Here is an 18,444-nt window from a genome sequence, read left to right as displayed (position 1 = left end):
TCTTTGCTGGTTTGGCCAATTGTAAAGATTTGTACACCTTCCATCAGAGTTTGAATTTTAAATTCACCCAAACTTCAGAGGAGATCAGATCTGAGGGTTTGGTTTGGGCCCAACTCCATTTATAATATTTATGTCTGAAAACATCTGGATTATCTAAAAATGCTTCTGCCTGCTGCCTTGTGTACCTAGTGAAAACATGGTATGCCCCACACCCCTCCCATTGTGCTGACCCAGAGTTTGAAACTCATCCTTGATTTTAACTAGCATCAGCTTCCCAACGCTGATAAATACCTGTCTAAAGGGTGACTGAAAAGGCCCTGTGGATTTCTAATTCGATGATGATAAAGAGCTACCAATGTCAGTAATTACCAGCAGCTGTCAAAGGGTTGATATCAAGACCTAGCAACATATACAACCTCAGCTAATGATATTCTTGTCATTTGAGTCCATCAGAACTTACATGATATGAAACACCCCATGTAAAAGCAAGAACAAAGGATCACCATTTGAGCTGTTAAATGCATTTCATAGACTGGATGAGACATGATCTCCTGTCCACTGTCTCTCTAGAACTGAGGTTTTTCAAACCCACTGATTACAGCATCTCAGGGCTGATTTTATGCCTCACTTTGCAATGTATTTCTCACTAAAGGTAAAGAAACAGTGCCAGTATTTATTGATGACCACTATTGTGATTAAAATTTGGTTAATTCTTTTTTTTTTTGTATTCTGAAAATCTTGCTTGATCCTCAGAGTCCCAGAAACAGCCATCTGATAATGTTTAAAACAAAATGTACCCAGAAATTTAATGAGATTATAATTACAATGCAAACTCTACAACGTCTATCACTTTGAAAATAATTTCTCCACACTAACCAAATGTCTCATCTTTTTTACAATAGATTCATGAGTGATTCATATAAAAACTAAATTAGTCATGGACTCTTAAATCACTTTCTTTTGCCCTTTTAATAATTCACTTCCAGAGACAAGCTGAGAACTTATGCTTCATTATTTGTTCTTGATTTTAAACATGCTTATTGTGACAGATATGGCAATCTCCTAAAATATGTTTGAGAGATCTTACTATATTAACTTTATGTATCACTGTGAGCCAGGGATTGAATGTACTTCCATGGGGGAGGGTTACCACAGCCCATCAGGAACTAAGAACAGTGAGGGATGATTAGGCAAATTCACTCTGGTTGTAACATCTCCAGAGAGGTATCACTACCTGGAGAGGCTCATAGACAAACACCTGTCAGGGACAGTGTGATCCGGCAAATTGACAGAACCCTCTGTCCCAGGCAGCTGGGTGGCAATCCTTCCAGATGGAAAGACTGATACCTACCAGAGCCTGAGGTTGGATTTGACAGGGTTGATCTGATAAGCTTATTAGCATGAATATGGTTTCTTTTCTTATTTTTAATATGTTTTCTCTGTCATGCTTTAACTCTAAGAATAACTATGCTTGCTTAGAAACAGCTGTGTGGTAACTCATAACTGCTGGCAATTACATTGTTCATAGCCTTTGAAGAGTAAGCAAAGTGCAGATGCAGGCATGTTTAGACAGTCTGGCTTGCTGGGAATAAGTGTAGACAGGGGACTGTGCAGCCTGGAAAAACCCCGGGCAAGAGGGAGAGAAGCTAGGAGCCTAGAATTGGGTGCCTGTGGTGGACCATGGAGGGGGAATACTGGTGCACTTGCCCTGAACTGTGACATTTATCATTTCAATAATTTAAATGGGGTTAAATTCAGCCTTTAACAAATGCAAGAAAGCTACTGCAAAGGCAGCCTGATGGAGAATTTAGTTTTTCTTTTTCTATTATTGTACTAATAAGACATTTTTTCTGATAGAAACATATGGAAAGGGGGCATTTTCCAGAGCTTCTTTATTATACTGTAGATAATAACTGACTTCTACATGCTCCATGAATTTAATACATATTCAAAGACAATACTATAATAATAATCAAGGAGCAGACTTCCTGATGAGTTACCTCGGAATGAAGGTGTTATCATATCAATAGTCTTAAGATGTTGTAATGCCTGATGGCAGAGGGCAGGCAATGGGGTGTTCCAGAACAGAAGTCAAGGGTGAGCAAGTGGTCAGGTAGCTGGCAGGTCAATCCGTGTCAGGGGCAACGGTCAAAATTCTCACAGAGGTGAGTAGCCAGAAGATCCAATCCAACGGGCCCAGCCAGTGGGTCTGGGGAGGTGACGTGGGGCAAGCCAGCAAGTCAACAGGGTAAGGTGGTCTAGGCAGCAACCAGCAGGCACCGGTCTGTTGTTCAGACAGCTTCCTCTTCCTGTTAGGGACTTTATATAGTCCAGACACCCAGTGAGAGTGCTGCCTATCCATCCAGTCAGGGGCCTGAGGTGTGGCTGCTGTGGGCGTGTAGACGTTTAGCACTAAGGCTGTTGGTCAGGGGTAGCGGTTCAGTGCATCTCCGTAACACAATGACTAAGGATGCTGCCAAAGGACCTGGCAGGACTGGATTCAATGCTGGGGTCCTGACAGATGCCTTTAATAGTTCACTGTAGAGAAATTCCAGAAGAAAGCAAATCACCAGTCCCAGATGATGCACTTGTGCAATGGTATATCATGGGAGGAGATTTCTTTTTGACTCCAACCAATAATCATCTTATACTCTGAACCATAAGAATTGACAGTCGTTGACATTTTTATTCGAGCTACTGTAACTATCTTTGTTCATTTGTGTGTGAAATCATTGAAGTCCAATGATCTCAATGGGTCAGGATTTCAACCTAAGATTGAATCAATTTTTTAATCTTATTATCCTATTTGCCTCAATACCTTGCAGCAGTGAGTTCCCTCAGTTAATTTATTTCTCCCTTTTAATTTTAGGAGATCTCTGTTGCGTTCATGGCTCTGCTTCTCTGGTATGTTGTGAAGCTTTAATAAGTAATGTTTTCAGATTAATTCAGATTCTCAGATGGAATGTGCTGTAAAAAACAAAACGTGCGTGCATATTTGTATACTTACCTGTTTTTACATACACACACAAAACAGAGTATATCTGATCCATCTATAGCGGGATTACATCTGACATTCCAAATTTCTCAGAAGCTTCAAACACCTGCCATCTGTTTTTTAAACAAACCACAAGCATATTTTCTTCTTCCTCCCCAAATGTGGACTTTTTCTGCCCAAAATTACATAGATTTGATGTTAAGGACAGGCAATAACCTGTCATTCAATCCTGCAGGTTTAAAGTCTGATATATTGTGACTCTTCTTGGCGAAAAATGTGAGCATTCCAAATTTAGCGGCAAGTATCATATATCCCACTGGAAAGTGACACTCTTCCCATTTCAATGGCATAAACCTCTTGTGTGAAATCCTGGCCCTATTAAAGTCAATGTCAAACTCCAATTAACTTTAATAGGGCCAGATTTTCACTCGGGTAGGTCATGAAATCAGACCGTTTTAGATATTCTATCCCTCACTTTATCTACCATCTGCCTACCTAATCTAAGCGTCCACATAGCTCTATGTATTTCTAAAATGCTTATTAGTGATTTATTGTAACCGATATTTTATTACTTTCTTTGTACTCACACACTGAGCTATTTTCTCTGTAATGAATACTGGGATAATTATTTAAAAATGTGCATACAGAAAAGTCTCATGAAGAAGGGAAGGAAGAGCAATCCTAATTCACTACAAAGTCTCTGCTAACACACACCTCTGCCAACACATTCTGCTCCCTGGTTGCTCCTTTTGGGAATTACGATCAAATTATTAATGTCTAGATTGTAAAGAGGTTTGGAACAAACAAGGTATTGCTCTTATTTCCTGTAATCAGACAGTTTCTAATAATAGTTGTGATGGGAGGACTATGGATGGCAAGTGTTCAGGGATAGCAGCAGGAAAAGAGATTTAACATCTGCTCACTAGTGCATTTGAAAAAAGAAAAGAGAAAAATTAAAGTCTCCTGAATAATATAAACAGTTCAGACCTCCTGGAATTGTGATGTTTCAGAATATGCAGAGATACACCTGCATCAAGTTTACCTTGTCTCAAAGATATATATTTGTTTCCCTAATGTAGTCTGGGAAAAGAACGTTACTGCTGAACAACATATTCAAACAATGTGACTCACCATCTAAAAGTGCAAAACCCACAGATTCTGTTAGCTGAAATCATTAATTCAAATTGGTATTCACTCTCCGTGTCTACACTAGACATTGTGAACTTTATTCTGACATTTTATACTGACATGTACACACACCTCCCTGCCTCCCCAGCTTTGGAACACCACAAAGGTCTCCCCACTGAGTTGACTCCAAGTTGCTCCTCATGGGGACGGCATCCTTCTCCTACGGAACAAACTTTCTGTTCACCTTCCAGAACCTATGGATTTCAATGGGTGTGTCTGAGGCACAGTGCCATACTTGAAGAAACCCTTTGCCTTCCCCCTAGCTCTGTGGTCCGCTGTCCCACTATTTTCCTTCCCTTTAAAGGAGGTGTGTGTGTGTGTGTGTGTGGGGTATCTTCACTGCTGAGAGGGTACCTACAGCTTTATTACCTTTCCTGAATAATCTCAGGACTATGGAGGAAGTAGATGTACATCACACCATGGGCCTAGCCCTACTAGCTACTTACTTAGATTGTAGGCTCTTTGAGGTAGGGAATATCATTTTGTTCCCCATCTGTACAACACCTAGCAGAATGGAGTCCTGGTCAATGACTAGGCTTTTTAGGTCCTACCTCAATACACATAATAATATTAATTAATAGCGACCCCCCCATCCCTCATGCAATTACTGGACTCCACAGAGAACTCTCTTTGGGGTCCAAAGGACAGAGACAGTGTATGTGGCCAATCTCTATGCCTTTCCATGCAGGACACGGGAGGGGAACTGCCTGAACCAGTAATGCAATTTAGGTACCAGAAGTAGGAAGGCTCATCTTTCATTTAGGCTCAGCTCTCATCTTGAGAGCTTCTGGAACTTCTGGGGTTCTAATGCTTTGAAATAATTCCAACACCGGGCTAAACACCTTTGGGGCTAGAGTGTATCTTGTTTTGCATAGACGCATGAAGTGGGGATGAGACTGGAAGGCAAGTTCTCCCCTGCCTTGCAACATTGCAAAGGGTGAGGCACTTCTTAGCCAGGGACAACGGAAACCCAAAAGGAGAAAGGGGTGTTGAAGCATGTGCCTGTTTCTACTCAACAATGACTAGCAGGAGGCACTGAAGAGGGGAGCCTGACCTGTACTCTTTCAAAGCAGCAGACACACTCCCAGAGACATTCTAAATAAATCACAAGGCCCCAGATTGTACTGTTCATGGTAAAGACAGAGGATGGTTCAAAACCCCTGTTGATCTAAATTTTCATCATACATGTTGATGTTTTACTGAGAACAAAACGGCCTTACGTTCTAAGACTGTGCGCTTCAAAGGACAAAACAAACAGCCAGCTGTTTCTCATGTTGATATTTTTGTGGTTGCACTGACAACCTATTTAATTTTAGCCTCTGAACCAGAAAAGAAATATTCCACTGAAGGCACCAAATAGACACAAGATCTGTGAACCTTATTATGATGCCAGTACAAGAGATTATGTATCCTGAAAACATCATAAATATCAATTTTGCATTTAACCTTCACCATCCAGGGCCTAGAAGGACCTAATTCGCTTGCTAGGTATTGTATGACCAATTGCAATTTCTTAATCTTTGACTTTAAAGAAAGAAGCTTCTCTCAAACTGTACAACATACCATAATTTCCTCACATCACTTGATTGCTGTATAATCTAAGATGGCATGAGAGCTTGATCATTTTAATAGCTTCTGTTCCATCAGCGAGGGTGTTCAGAAGGGTTACTCACGTGTGACCTTTATATTAGTTAACAATGGAAACTACTTTAAGAACAAACAGGACTATTCCTCCTTCATACAGCCTGCTCCTATGAGAAGTTTAACTTAATTATCACATGGGCTGTTAACTCTAGAATGGATTTCAAAATCACACATTTAAGATGGATTTTTAAGAGCAGATTTATTATATACATCCTAAGGGGTCTGTGGATTGGATCCGGAATTAGCCAAAATAAGGTGGATGTGTATGGGGAATGGATCTTGCAAAATAGAGGGATATCCGCGGATGTGGGAGGAGAACACACATATCTGAAATATTATTTTCCATCCTTGTCATCAGCAGCTGACTCAAGTGCATATCTTTAGTTACTCCAGCAACAGAGTGTGAGCAACTAGTTACATGGGGAGCAGTTCCTGTGCACTTGCTACAAGGAATTCAGGTTTTGCCATAAGGAGGCCTGCCCCTGCCTACTGCAGATCTGCAATTACTGCTCTCACTCTGGCCCCTTTTAGCCTATGTGCCAGTACACCAACTTGGGTACAGTGCAGCAGAGGGTAGCCATGTTGTGTGAAATATTGCTTAGGATTCAGACTGAGTAGTGGGTACACAACTGTAGTGATGCACAAAACTCCTGTGGGGACTGATGCAAGGATAATCCCTAAATATGGTTTTTTTTGGACACATACAAAACCAGAACCTACAAAGTCAATACAAGTTCCTTAAATATTGAACATTTCATCTGCAAAAGGTACAAACTGTAACTCCAGATAGTTTTCAGGATCTGCCCTCTCAGGACTCAACCTGCAGTCTTAATTCAGACAAAAATCCTACTGACTCTTTGGAATCCAATCAGACTTCCAGTAAAGTCCATGGAAATAACTCCATTAACTGCAGCTGGATTGTGCTCTTGGTGAGAAGTCCACAGATGTATGAGATGCTGCAATTAATTTATTTTAACTTTCCTTTAGCCAGTTCACCAAAAAATAGTGACCAATTCATCAAAAAATATGATTGGCCTCTGCACTGTTTAGTAGATGAAAATGAAGAAAATCTGAACCCAGGTAAAATTGGGAATTTGTCCGACTCAGTAGTTTGCTGTTCTGGCAGAGGAAAGAGTTTTCTGTAGCTGGAATGCTGGGAGACCAGGTACCAGCTTGCCAAGCACTAACAAATTCATTGCTGGAAACCAGTCTGCTTCACGTATTGTCAGGGTGGGGAACTTGCGGCCCGTGGGCCGGATCTGGCTCATTGCTTAATTGCATCCGGCCCACGGCAAGTCTCGGTGCCCCCATGCAGGGCTGGAGCCATGAGAGCTGGCTCGCCTTGCTGCGGGCGAGAAGCCCTAAGCCTCCATGCCCTCCCCTGCCATGGGGCTGGAGCTGCGAGTGCCACTTGCCCTGCCATGGGGGGAAGCCCTGAGATCTACCCCAGATGGATGAGTTCAACGTTTTATATTTTTCTCTCTGTCAAATCCCCCCACCCCCAAATTAAGTTGCTTTTTACTTGTGTGTGGCCCGCGATAGATTTTTTCTGTGAGTCAATGGCCCGTGATAGAAAAAAGGTTCCCCACCCCTGATGTATGTGTTAGTACAGTTAAGATGGCTATTATACTTATAACAATGTGTTTAGACTTTATGAAATCCTTGTAAATTAATGCATGTATTAATCTCACTTATACTAACTTTATCACATGCTATAAAGTAATATTTAAGTTTTTGCTTTTTGACTGTAAAAATGTTTGCTCTGAAACCATGAACCGAGTCAGGAGGGATCTTCTTCTAACCATCAAGAAGCCTATCAAAACTAAATGAGCCTTTGTGGGACATCATAATACACAGATGGAGAGGATACATGCAAAAGGGCTTGTCCCATCAGCCTTTGTGGGACATCACAATACACAGATGGAGAGGATACATGCAAAAGGGCTTGTCCCATCAGCTTGAATTCTGGAAGAAGGAAATAAAAATAGCTGACAAAAACAATTTTCATCTGCCTTTTGCTGTTTGGTCTCTCAAAGGGCTGGAGCGACAAAACAGAAGCACAGACCCCCAGGATCAACATGTTTAGCCCTAGTGTGACCAGATGTCCCAATTTTATAGGGACAGTCCTGATATTTGGGGCTTTGTCTTATATAAACGCCTATTATCCCCGTCCCGATTTTTCACTTGCTGTCTGGTCACCCTGTTTAGCCCTTAAAGACATTCAGAGGTGACAGAGGACTACAAGTCTGTCACCTATTAAAACCATAGACTGAAACTCATTTATGTATATATGCTTACTGCTTTAATTTTGTAATAACTCTTTCCCAGTTAATAACTCTTTAGTTAGCCTATTACAGGACTGGCTACAAGCACTATCTTTGGTGAGAGAAATAAAGTACAAATTGACCTGGGGTACGTGACTGGTCTCTTAGGACTGGGAGCAGCCTGAGTATTTTGAGATCTTTGGTGTATAACAACCAAGTGTCACTAAGTTGAGCTTGCCTGGGTGGCAAGATAGACTGGAATGCCCAATGAGAGTGTCTGTGACTCCACGGTAATGTTAGGATATAGATATTCAGGCCTGTCTGCAAAGGCCTGTACTTTAAGAATTTAGGGGTATTCTTATCACTTGGCTAGTTCTAGAGGTATAAAAGAAAGAATCAAAATCACTGTCTGCTGGTGTAAGGGCCTTCTCTTACTGTGACAGTTTGAGGCCCTGTTCTTAGGCTAAGGCCTTTGGCTAAGCAGCAGAGGCAGCCATAAGCTAGGAAGCGAACAGTCACATCCTCCCATTCCAAACTAGTCACATTGAAATAAGGTGCTATTGGGCTGTCAGGCACTATCAGGACAGGATTGTATTCCTATCACCTCCAGAGAAAGGGAAGTGCCTAGAAAATGTAAAAGGAAACTTAGTTTGATAGCATCCTGTCTGGCAAGAACTCACTTATCAATAGCTGGGATGTGAAATCCTCACTTCTGTATTGTTTTGTCATTATAGTTCCCACTTTGCTATTGTTTGTCTGTATAATCTCTGTCTGGTTCTGTGATTGTTTCTGTCTGCTGTATAATTAATTTTGCTGGGTGTAATCTAATTATTGTGGTGGGATATAATTGGTTAGCTAATCATGTTACAATATATTAGGATTGGTTAGTTAAATTTCAGTAGAATGATTGGTTAAGGTATAGCTAAGAATATTACTATATAAATTAGGGGCAAACAGGAAGTAAGTTGGGATTCGAAAATAAGGAAAAAGGAACTTGTATTTAAGCTTGCTGGAAGTTCACCCCAATAAACATCGAATTGTTTGCACCTTCGGACTTCGGGTATTGTTGCTCTCTGTTCATGCGAGAAGGACCAGAGAAGTGGGAGAGTGAAGGAATAAGCTCTCTAACAGGTAAGACTCTTAGAGTGCTTCAGAAGTTCACATTTGTTACTAGGTTGGTAAAATCTAATTATAGAACATACAACCAGGTTGAGGTCTCTGCCCTGATTCTTGACAGTTTGCCCTGAGGTTGGCACTCACGGTCATGAATCACTCCAGACAGCGTGACAGTAGCTAAAGGATGGTTTTCAATCGGCAAAAGCTTGCCTTTTTTGTTTTCATCTAGAGGGTAAGAACTTTTTACTTTGTTGTGAAGCAGTGGAAATGTGATTTCTTTTGGCTGGTTTTGCTGGCAGTGTGACTGACTATTTTTTAATCCGTTCAGTGCTGTGCTTTGCTCAAAACAGATGTTTCTTTACATGGGATTATTATTAAACCATATTAACAGCTGATGAGCACGATAGCCTGCGGTAGTCATATCACATGGCAGCATGTAATCGGAAGTGTCTTGAGTTTCTGAGGCAAAGTGCTGTACCGTCTCATGATTGAATCATTACGTGCAAACACTGACCATCATTTTTAAAACTGGGTGACTAAAACTGGGCATATATTTAAGCACCTAAAAAATGGCCTGATTTTCAGAGGTGCTGAGCCCACTGACTCCCACTGCAGCTGTGGGCCATGTAAAAATCAGGCCACTTATTTATGTGCCAAATTGCGGGTTTAGGTGCCTTATTGTAGGTGAAAATAATATATTCCTCTGTTCTCAGAATTGTAGTGAAAGGTATGAGAGCTGAGGAAAGTTTGGAGAAAAGATCAGTTATTTAATACATGGTACATAAAAATAATATTGTATCTAAAAGTCTTTGAGGCTTCTGGGTTTTCTCAACATGAACTGTTTGATCAAGTAACACTGTAGCTATTAGAAAAGGAGTACTTGTGGCACCTTAGAGACTAACCAATTTATTTGAGCATAAGTTTTCGTGAGCTACAACTCACGGAGCTGTAGCTCACGAAAGCTTATGCTCAAATAAATTGGTTAGTCTCTAAGATGCCACAAGTACTCCTTTTCTTTTTGCGAATACAGACTAACACGGCTGTTACTCTGAAAACTGTAGCTATTCTAATATCTGTTTTACAAGGAGGGTGGGTAGAGGCTGTTCTGAAGGTCCACACATTAGATCTTTGAAGAGCTATTTTGTAAATGACTAACCAGTGAGCTGGCTGCAGCTCAACTCAGACAAGATGGAGGTGATGGTGGTGGTAAAGGGAAAACATAAAGAATTGTTTCCTCTTTTGAGAGTAGTGCCTTTCTTTTGTGAAGGGGCTTCTCAGTTTTGGGGATCTCTTGGATCCTCAATAGCTACTGGATCTCCAGTTAGCAGCAGTGACCGGAAGTATTTTTTTCACTTTGCCTGGCCAAGAGATTGAAAACTTTCCTCTCTGATCCAGACTTCATAACAACTACAGTGGTAACTGGCACTCCAGTAGTGAGCAGGAATCCAAAAATTCCCAGACTGATAACCTTCTTGAGGACGTTTAAACTACTGCAGTGCACTCTATATGGGGCTACTGCTGAAGACAACTTAGAAAGTGCCCTTATTTGATATCTCTTATTTGTCTCTTTTCTAAGGTAAACAATCCCAATCTTTTAACCTCTCTTCACATGAGAGTTATTTTCCATTATATTCCTCACCCTGGTCTAAACCGGCTCATATTCGGTAACCTCTGTTCTGAGATGAGGTGACCAGTACCGCACATAGTACTCCAGATGAGAGAGTGCCATCAATTTATATAATAGCCGTATAATCTCACAAATGTTCAGGGTAAGAAAATAAAAAAAGAGTGAAGTGTTGAATTAAGGTTTTTTCTTCTTTTAAGAAAAATTCCAATTAATAAAAATAAAAAAGCATAATGCTAGAGTGAATGTGTAGAACTGCTAGTGGACAGCTCTATAAAAGGGAAAAACTGGGGACTGTGACGGGGCAAGGCCAGATGGCTATGGAAAAGTAGTGGGAGATAGATATATTAGCTCCAGGCTAAACAAATCCCTGGTACCAGGATAAGTGAAATGGCAGCTGCTCCAGGTCAATTAAGACACCTGGGACCAATTAAGAACTTTCCAGAAGGCAGGGAGAAGGCTAGGTTGATTGGGACACCTGAAGCCAATCAAGGGCTGGCTGAAACTAGTTAAAAGCCTCCCAGTTAATCAGGTGGGTGTGCATGTCAGGAGCTGTGGGAGGAAGTTGTGCTGTTGGAGAAGCTGAGTAGTACACACCATATCAGGCACAAGGAAGGAGGCCCTGAGGTAAGGGTGAAGTGGAGCTTGAGGAAGTGAGGGCTGCTGTGGGGGAAGTAGCCCAGGGAATTGTACATGTCATGTTTCTAAAAGGTCAGCTACCATAGCTGATACTATTAGGGTCCTTGGGCCGGAGCCCGGAGTTGAGGGTGGGCCCGAGCTCCCCCCCCACACCTTTGCCCCCTGATTAATCACTGAGACTGGGAGACAACAGAAACTGTGCAAGGAAGGATAACTTCTCCTCACCTCCCTCTCTGGCTTATGATGAAAATGGCTCAGTAGACTGTGACCCATGTCTCTAGAGAGAGAAGGGTTATGTGCAGGGTCACAGTGAGCCTCTGAGGCTAGTGAAATCCGCCAGGAAATGCGGGATCCACAGAGGCAAGGACAGAGCTTTGTCACAGGACACAATGGAGAATTTAGCCCTACTGTGCTTGTCACAAGATAAACTAATTGACACACACAAGCTACAGAAGTAAACAAACTATATACTGCATTTTGTTAACTCCTGGGAGCACATTTTATAAGGGAAATTATTGATTTTTCATCAAACAAGTGGAAAGATGAGCCATAAACTAGCTACTAAGTACTCCTGCTTCCATGCATTTAATTGCCTGGTGTGTCTTCAACAAGGAAGCAATTGGCTTTTGGGGTTTGCGTTTGTCACTAATCAAATCTTTAGACATCACGTAACTTTCATCCTATCCAGCATCAGCATCAAACCTATATCTTAATGATGTGTAATAAAAAAAAAACATATTTTTGGACTAATGACCTAATGGGGATTTAAATGAAAACTGTACAGATTAATGTGAAATGTGTAATGGAAGGCAGAGATGAATTTATGTATTAGTTATCCATGTGATACTTGGTAAGCCAAGAAGTTCTTGCTTTCTTGGGTTCTGCAGTCCATTTGTTATAGTTAAATTGTAAGCCAAATTGTTTGCGTATCTGTTCTTTCCATATTTCTGGAGGAGGCACTCAGTTATTTTATGAATTTAGATAAATTCCAACATCTCTGCTGAAACATATGAGTTTAAAACCATTCTATGTGCCAGTTTTTTACACAGACCAATATGAAACAGCTCTGCAGATATTATAAATACAGTGGGATCTATAATTTGATTTATTATATTTTGGACTTAGGAGTGGTTTCCTAATTTAATATATTAGCAAATGCTCTAATTGTTCTTGGAGAGCAAAATGATACACTTTAGAAAGAAAACAATTTAATCATTTAACTATTTATAATTAGATAACCTGTTATCACTATCTAAAGCATCTACATCTCAACTAAGGGACAAATATAAAAAAATAAATTTTCATTGTAAGAAAATGGATGTAGCTTCTACTTCATAGTCACAAAGGTTCTCCTTATGATTAAATATTATTTTGGTGTGTAAGGCAATCCTAAATGTTTTCAAGGGGAAAAAACATTTAATTACATGTGTCATTAGGATGGCATTTTGTAATAGCTATGTGACTGAATTCATTAACAGAGCTCTTAATAGATCAGACAAGATAAATTGTTATTGTGTTACTCATGAAAACTTCTCCTTAAATAAGCAGTGAAAAGTGATTAATATTTTGTTGCCAATCAAAATGTCTTAAAAATATTATAAAGAAAAAAGGCATATAAATAACAAGGTTTTTTTAATCTTCTAGTTTTAGTGTCTGTGTAAATTCAGGATTAATCCACTCTTTTGTTGTCCATCTTTATCTATTCCTATTTTAATTTAGATCATATTTCTGTCTTCTCACAGTACAGTTATCAAGAGACTGAACAGAGCAGTAAAATACAGCTAAATCACTTAGTCATAGAGTATTCCTAGTTCTGTACTACAGCTTGCAGGAAGGATTCTGATTACCACTCATGGTCGGGTTTATATTTTGATCTGGTTCCCTGAATAACCATTAGCGTTTAGAGGAGGGAGAGTCTAATTGAAGTATAATATGTGGGTTTTTCTGAGTGCATGAAGATCCAGTAGGTTTGTGTGTGATTGCAACTGTGCCAGAAGCAGGGAGGATTTCCCTGAAGTTAAAAAGGTACAATTAATCTCCTGCTGCACTTCCAATTAGCCAAATTTCTAACCTTATTGTGAAAAGCAGAAATGCAGTTGAGTTTCTGCTTGAGGCATACTAAAAGAAAAAACTGAAGTAATTAAATTAACTGACTTCAAGTATATTAAGAAGCATACTGTCCTTCCTTTCTTGCCCCAATGCCTTTAAATAGAACACTGAATAATGTGAATTTCAGTACTCACAAGAGACACTGCAAAGCATCACAGTCAACCTTTAAATTATCTAATGTAGCCCACATCCAACTGGAGCAATGGTACACAAATCTCTGAAAGAGTTGACACCCACATTGCAAACCTGAATGGCAAAAATTGCTAGCCTTTCCAATCCCATGTGCGCAATCACCCAAGAAATGCCTGTGCATACATACCAAGATGCAACATCATCATCTCAAATGCAACTTCATGTTGCATGGGATGCAATGTTGTGAGATTGTGACAAAACAGAATGACCTTGGGAAGTGGTGTCAATGCCAGTATACCATGTTTTTGGTCCACGGCACTCATGGGCAAAGGAAGCGTTGCTGGAATTACCTGCAGAGACTCGTGCCTCATTTTCAGAACTGAGCAGCACTGACTCACTGCTGCTTCACATATTCACATCCCAGTTCCATACCTGAAGAGTGGGTTGAGAAAGACAATTGTATGGACATGAGATTCCCCCACTCAGAGGACGCTGATTTAATGAAGTTTAGGGAGGGCGTGAGACATGCAGTCAGTTTCCGCAGATATTCCCTACACTTAGACCACAGTTATCTAGAGAGGTATCTAGTGGTAAATGATGACTTTCTAGTGGCAACCACTGTATTCATCCCTCAAATCTCCTCCTCCTGGGCAATACTTGAAACACACAGCCTCTCCCCACTTACTAGATGATGTATGTGAACCCACAGAGTCCTTTAGATTATTCTGATAAAGGGCTGGAGGTGAAAGATCATAATTCCAAAACCTACTGTGTGACATCACTAATAACAAGAAGGAATAATACAGATGCCAGTGAAGTGTCAGTAGTAGTAAAAGTCTTTGGAGATTAGTTAAAGGAAAAGATGTCAAGGTGTTTAATAGCTGTAAAAGCTGTTTACTGTATAACGTGTTAGATGACAAGATGAAAAAGATAGCAAACTGTAATGTGAAACATTAAAATGGAAAAACAGATATTGCTTCTCCTCCATGTAAGTCTTTGCAAGTGCCATTTTGATAAACTTTCCAGTGATGTCCCCTTAGCAAGAGGCCTAGCCAGCACGAATAACTGAGAGCAGAGACAGGTTTAAAATGTGAATGATTGACTGAGATCATTTCAGGTCCAAAGTGAATACTAGTCAAAGGAGTGATGAGATTGTGCATAAATTATCCCATTTATGCGTTAGGACACATTTCCTCTTAACATTCAAAGACAAGTCTTGTTTATAATCAACTGACCAATACCAGGCACAGTTGTAAATCATGTAAACCAGGAGTCCACGTGTCCTAATGCTAAATTTATGTGATTTAAAAAGGAATTAAAGTGTTCTTGGTTTGAAAGTTTTCTCTTAAAAATTCTAATTAATATAACAAAAGTTAGATTTGATCTGGAACCTCAAACCAAGCGCCTTCTAATTTAAGGCTGTGTAGGAATTTAAATTCCTGGATTTTGGTTTTGGTTCCAGGTCACAAAGGGGGCCTCCAGTGTGTATGTGGACAGTATCTCCTAAGAACACCTGATCTCATGGATTTCCCCAGTTTTTGGTTGAAATCTTGTTAGAACCTACTCTTGAGTGTGAAGATTCAAAGCAGTTAAACTTGAACCCTAGCCCTAGTTTAACCTTGAGCTTAACCACCAAATCCTGTCTTAAACCTAATCCAGAGCTGGGTACTAAAACAGTTTTCTCAGACCATATCTAGTGAAAATTATAGCCAAAAAATTCTGTTCCTGGACTCCTGATTAACATGACGCTGACTGACTTATGATTAGCTAAACTAAACATTTTGGTGAGATATGCCACCTTCACCAACTACAAATAATGAGCCTAGTCTGTGATTAGAAAGAGTCTAATTCCAGAAGATTAGTTGTACCAAATAGTAAACACACAGTTATTTATTAACAAAACCACACAATGCATTTTGTTATGTCACTTTCCTGCTATAGTTTTGAAAGCCACAATTCTGCACTTAGTATCTTGGCAAGATTCCATGCAATTGTACTGCCAATGACCCAAAAGTGGTTATTCACATCATACCATTGAAGGATATTTATAAGAAATCAGGTCAGGTATACTGGCTTCTGGCTAGCTTTGCTACCCTGCCTGTCTTCATTAAAGTTCCTCTACATTCCTATGTTAATATTATAGCAATATGTTGCTGGTTTCAAGTTGCATTTCAGTGTCATGTTCCAGATGGCAACACGAATTACACTTGAAAAGGGTAGCACTTGCTTTGATGGAAAGAACAGAATGTTTAGAAAGGTGAACATAGCCAATTTGTGCTTGCAATAAAATAGTCTTTAGGCATACAGGTTCCCCGCATCTAGGATGCACACACACACACACACACACGAACAACATTTTCATGCAGTGGCAAAGAAAAATGCAATACAAAGGTGCAGTGTTCACTTATATCTTGCACTTTGTAGTTTTCACTTTTTAATGCAGACAATAAAACAATGGCTTCTCTACATTTCAGCAATCCAGATTCCACAACAATTTAGTGGGATATAATACTGTATATACCAGCTCTTAGCCTAAATTAATAAATATTAGAATTAACAAGAGCTGAACAAAAATATAAATCAACTAATATTGTTCTGTAATTAAAATCTGATGTACTGCATATTTTAATGCTAAGAGAAAAGAAATAGGCACCATATTTTCTGTACACTATTTCCCATCCTCTCTAAAATGAAATGTTATTAATGAAATAAATAAGCTTTTATCATTATTCAAGTATTGTCTTTAATATAGTCCATAACTTGCCAAGTTAATGTAAAAAAGCACAAAGAAAGAAAGTAGCTAGCCCACATATTCATAATTAGGCATCAGCATAGGGTAGTAGGATGAATTAATAGATAAACTTCCTGGATGGGCATTGCCATGCCCTATAGAATGAGCTGAAACTTCAAACTTCCCAACAACCAACCAGCAGCTCATGAAAAGTTTAGCCCTGATCATCCCAAAATATAAGTGGAGAGTAGGAGAAAAGGGGGTTAAAATGTATATTATTTGACTGGATGTATAGAGAGATTTCAGTCAACTACAGACTTGTGGTTTCTTGTGATGGATAAATATGTTCCTTCTCACTGGGAATAAGATGGCTGGGAGATTCATGGCTTATGTAGCCAGTCTGCCCATGATTTTTAGGATTGGCACCCATTGGCCCTCGGTCTCGTTGGACTGTCATGAACCATGAGGGATGAAATGTTGGTGGTAGGTGTACTACGTTACATGTACTACGTTGCACTACGTTATCCATGCTCCAGCTGTTTATTTTGTCTGACTCAGTTTCCTTTTCCTCCCTAGTCATAGTCCATACTGAACAAAATATCCATCTTCCAATATTCCATTGTAATAAAACAGATCACTTAAAGGTATCATCTTTTAAATGAACAGTCATACGCAATCCACTAGAAAGCAAATTAAAATTAAAATTCAAAACTTACGTTGATATCTTCCAAATCTAAGAAGTTCAGTATGACTCCATTGCGTTTCCAAATAATTGGGGGCCTAAGGGTTCCATGGATGGCACAGGTCAATACAGCGCTCAGTCCGACTGTTACTGTGGTAATGCTAACCTTCTGTTCCTCCGGAAGAGTGAGTTGAACCACCTCTGGAAAAAGGGAGGGGAAAAAGGGAGAAATTATCAACACTAAAACGAAGCCATTATTTTCCTACTGATTCTTTGGGAAGATTTCAGCTTTGACAAAGATATACACAGTAAAAAGAATCAGCCTAAGCAACAAAGCAAAACAGGATACATTGCAATGAAATCTTCTATTATAACTAGCTCATGCTCTTTGAATGTCAGACAGCTTCCTTGCGAATTAAAGAAGAGTAGTGATCTCAGACGTGCTCATTTCCTCCATGAAGAAGCAGAATTAAAATTACATATACTTTACAATCAACAAAATATTGTAACTGCATTTTTGAGTAAATCTATCTGTTTTGAATTTTTAAAGTACAATATGGAAGCTACCAGTGATAAAAAAAAACATTTGCAAAATATTACGTGGCATGTGAGGTACCATTTTTTTCCTCTATTAAGAAATTGCAACATCTTTCCTATATTTTAAATTTAAAATTTTAATTGATTTGCACCTACATCTAAAATACATGTCTAGTTCAGGCTCTAGGCACCTTTAATATTTCTTTAAAACCCAAGAAGGTCATACTGTGTTCCTGGCCAATGGTTATAAAGATGTACGGCTGTATGTATAGGTAAGACCTTTGATGTCAGAATTACTGCCAATGCAGATAGCAAGCAGCAGGGCAATCAAGCTGCAATGTCATCAAAACTGCAACCTTCACAATTTTATCTTTCCTATGATTGTTTTTCCCCCCCCTTTGTCCCTCTTCACAAGTCTCCAACAAGAAAAATCCGTGAAGCTATGTCGCATTGAAATGCTCAAAACTGGGCTTTCAAGTTAATAGCCCATTAAGATCAATGTGGAAAGTTCAACACCACTTTTGGTGCTATATTGCTTCAGTCTCTGGCTGCAGAATGAACAAGACAGCAGTGCATTGATTTAGAGAGACCCTACATCTCTGAATCCAGACATCTTCTGTGCCTGTGGATTTCTATTGCTTAATAGTTGCTGTATAATGCTAACTGAAAGGCAGCGGCCATGAGGAAAATGGCAAAACAAGATTTTTATTTTAAGCACAAACACTGACATTATGGAAATAAAAACTTGTGAAGAAACAGCAGGAGTCTCATCACGATTAAGTA

At 39.6% G+C, this 18,444-nt stretch overlaps 1 protein-coding gene across 4 annotated transcripts in view; it reads right to left on the bottom strand.

Annotated features, from left to right (window-relative positions):
- FSTL4 (follistatin like 4) overlaps positions 1–18,444 on the bottom strand; it is a 490,949-nt gene that overhangs the window by 59,305 nt on the left and 413,200 nt on the right. For all 4 annotated transcript variants that reach the window (XM_043520692.1, XM_043520690.1, XM_037907517.2 and 1 more), the window contains one exon: positions 17,159–17,325. In XM_043520692.1, coding sequence (XP_043376627.1) covers positions 17,159–17,325 — 167 coding nt within the window. The remainder of the gene's footprint in view (positions 1–17,158; positions 17,326–18,444) is intronic.

This window comes from Chelonia mydas, chromosome 8 (genome assembly GCF_015237465.2).
Source record: "Chelonia mydas isolate rCheMyd1 chromosome 8, rCheMyd1.pri.v2, whole genome shotgun sequence".
Lineage (NCBI taxonomy): Eukaryota > Metazoa > Chordata > Testudines > Cheloniidae > Chelonia > Chelonia mydas.
This window is presented reverse-complemented; position numbering and strand designations above follow the sequence as displayed.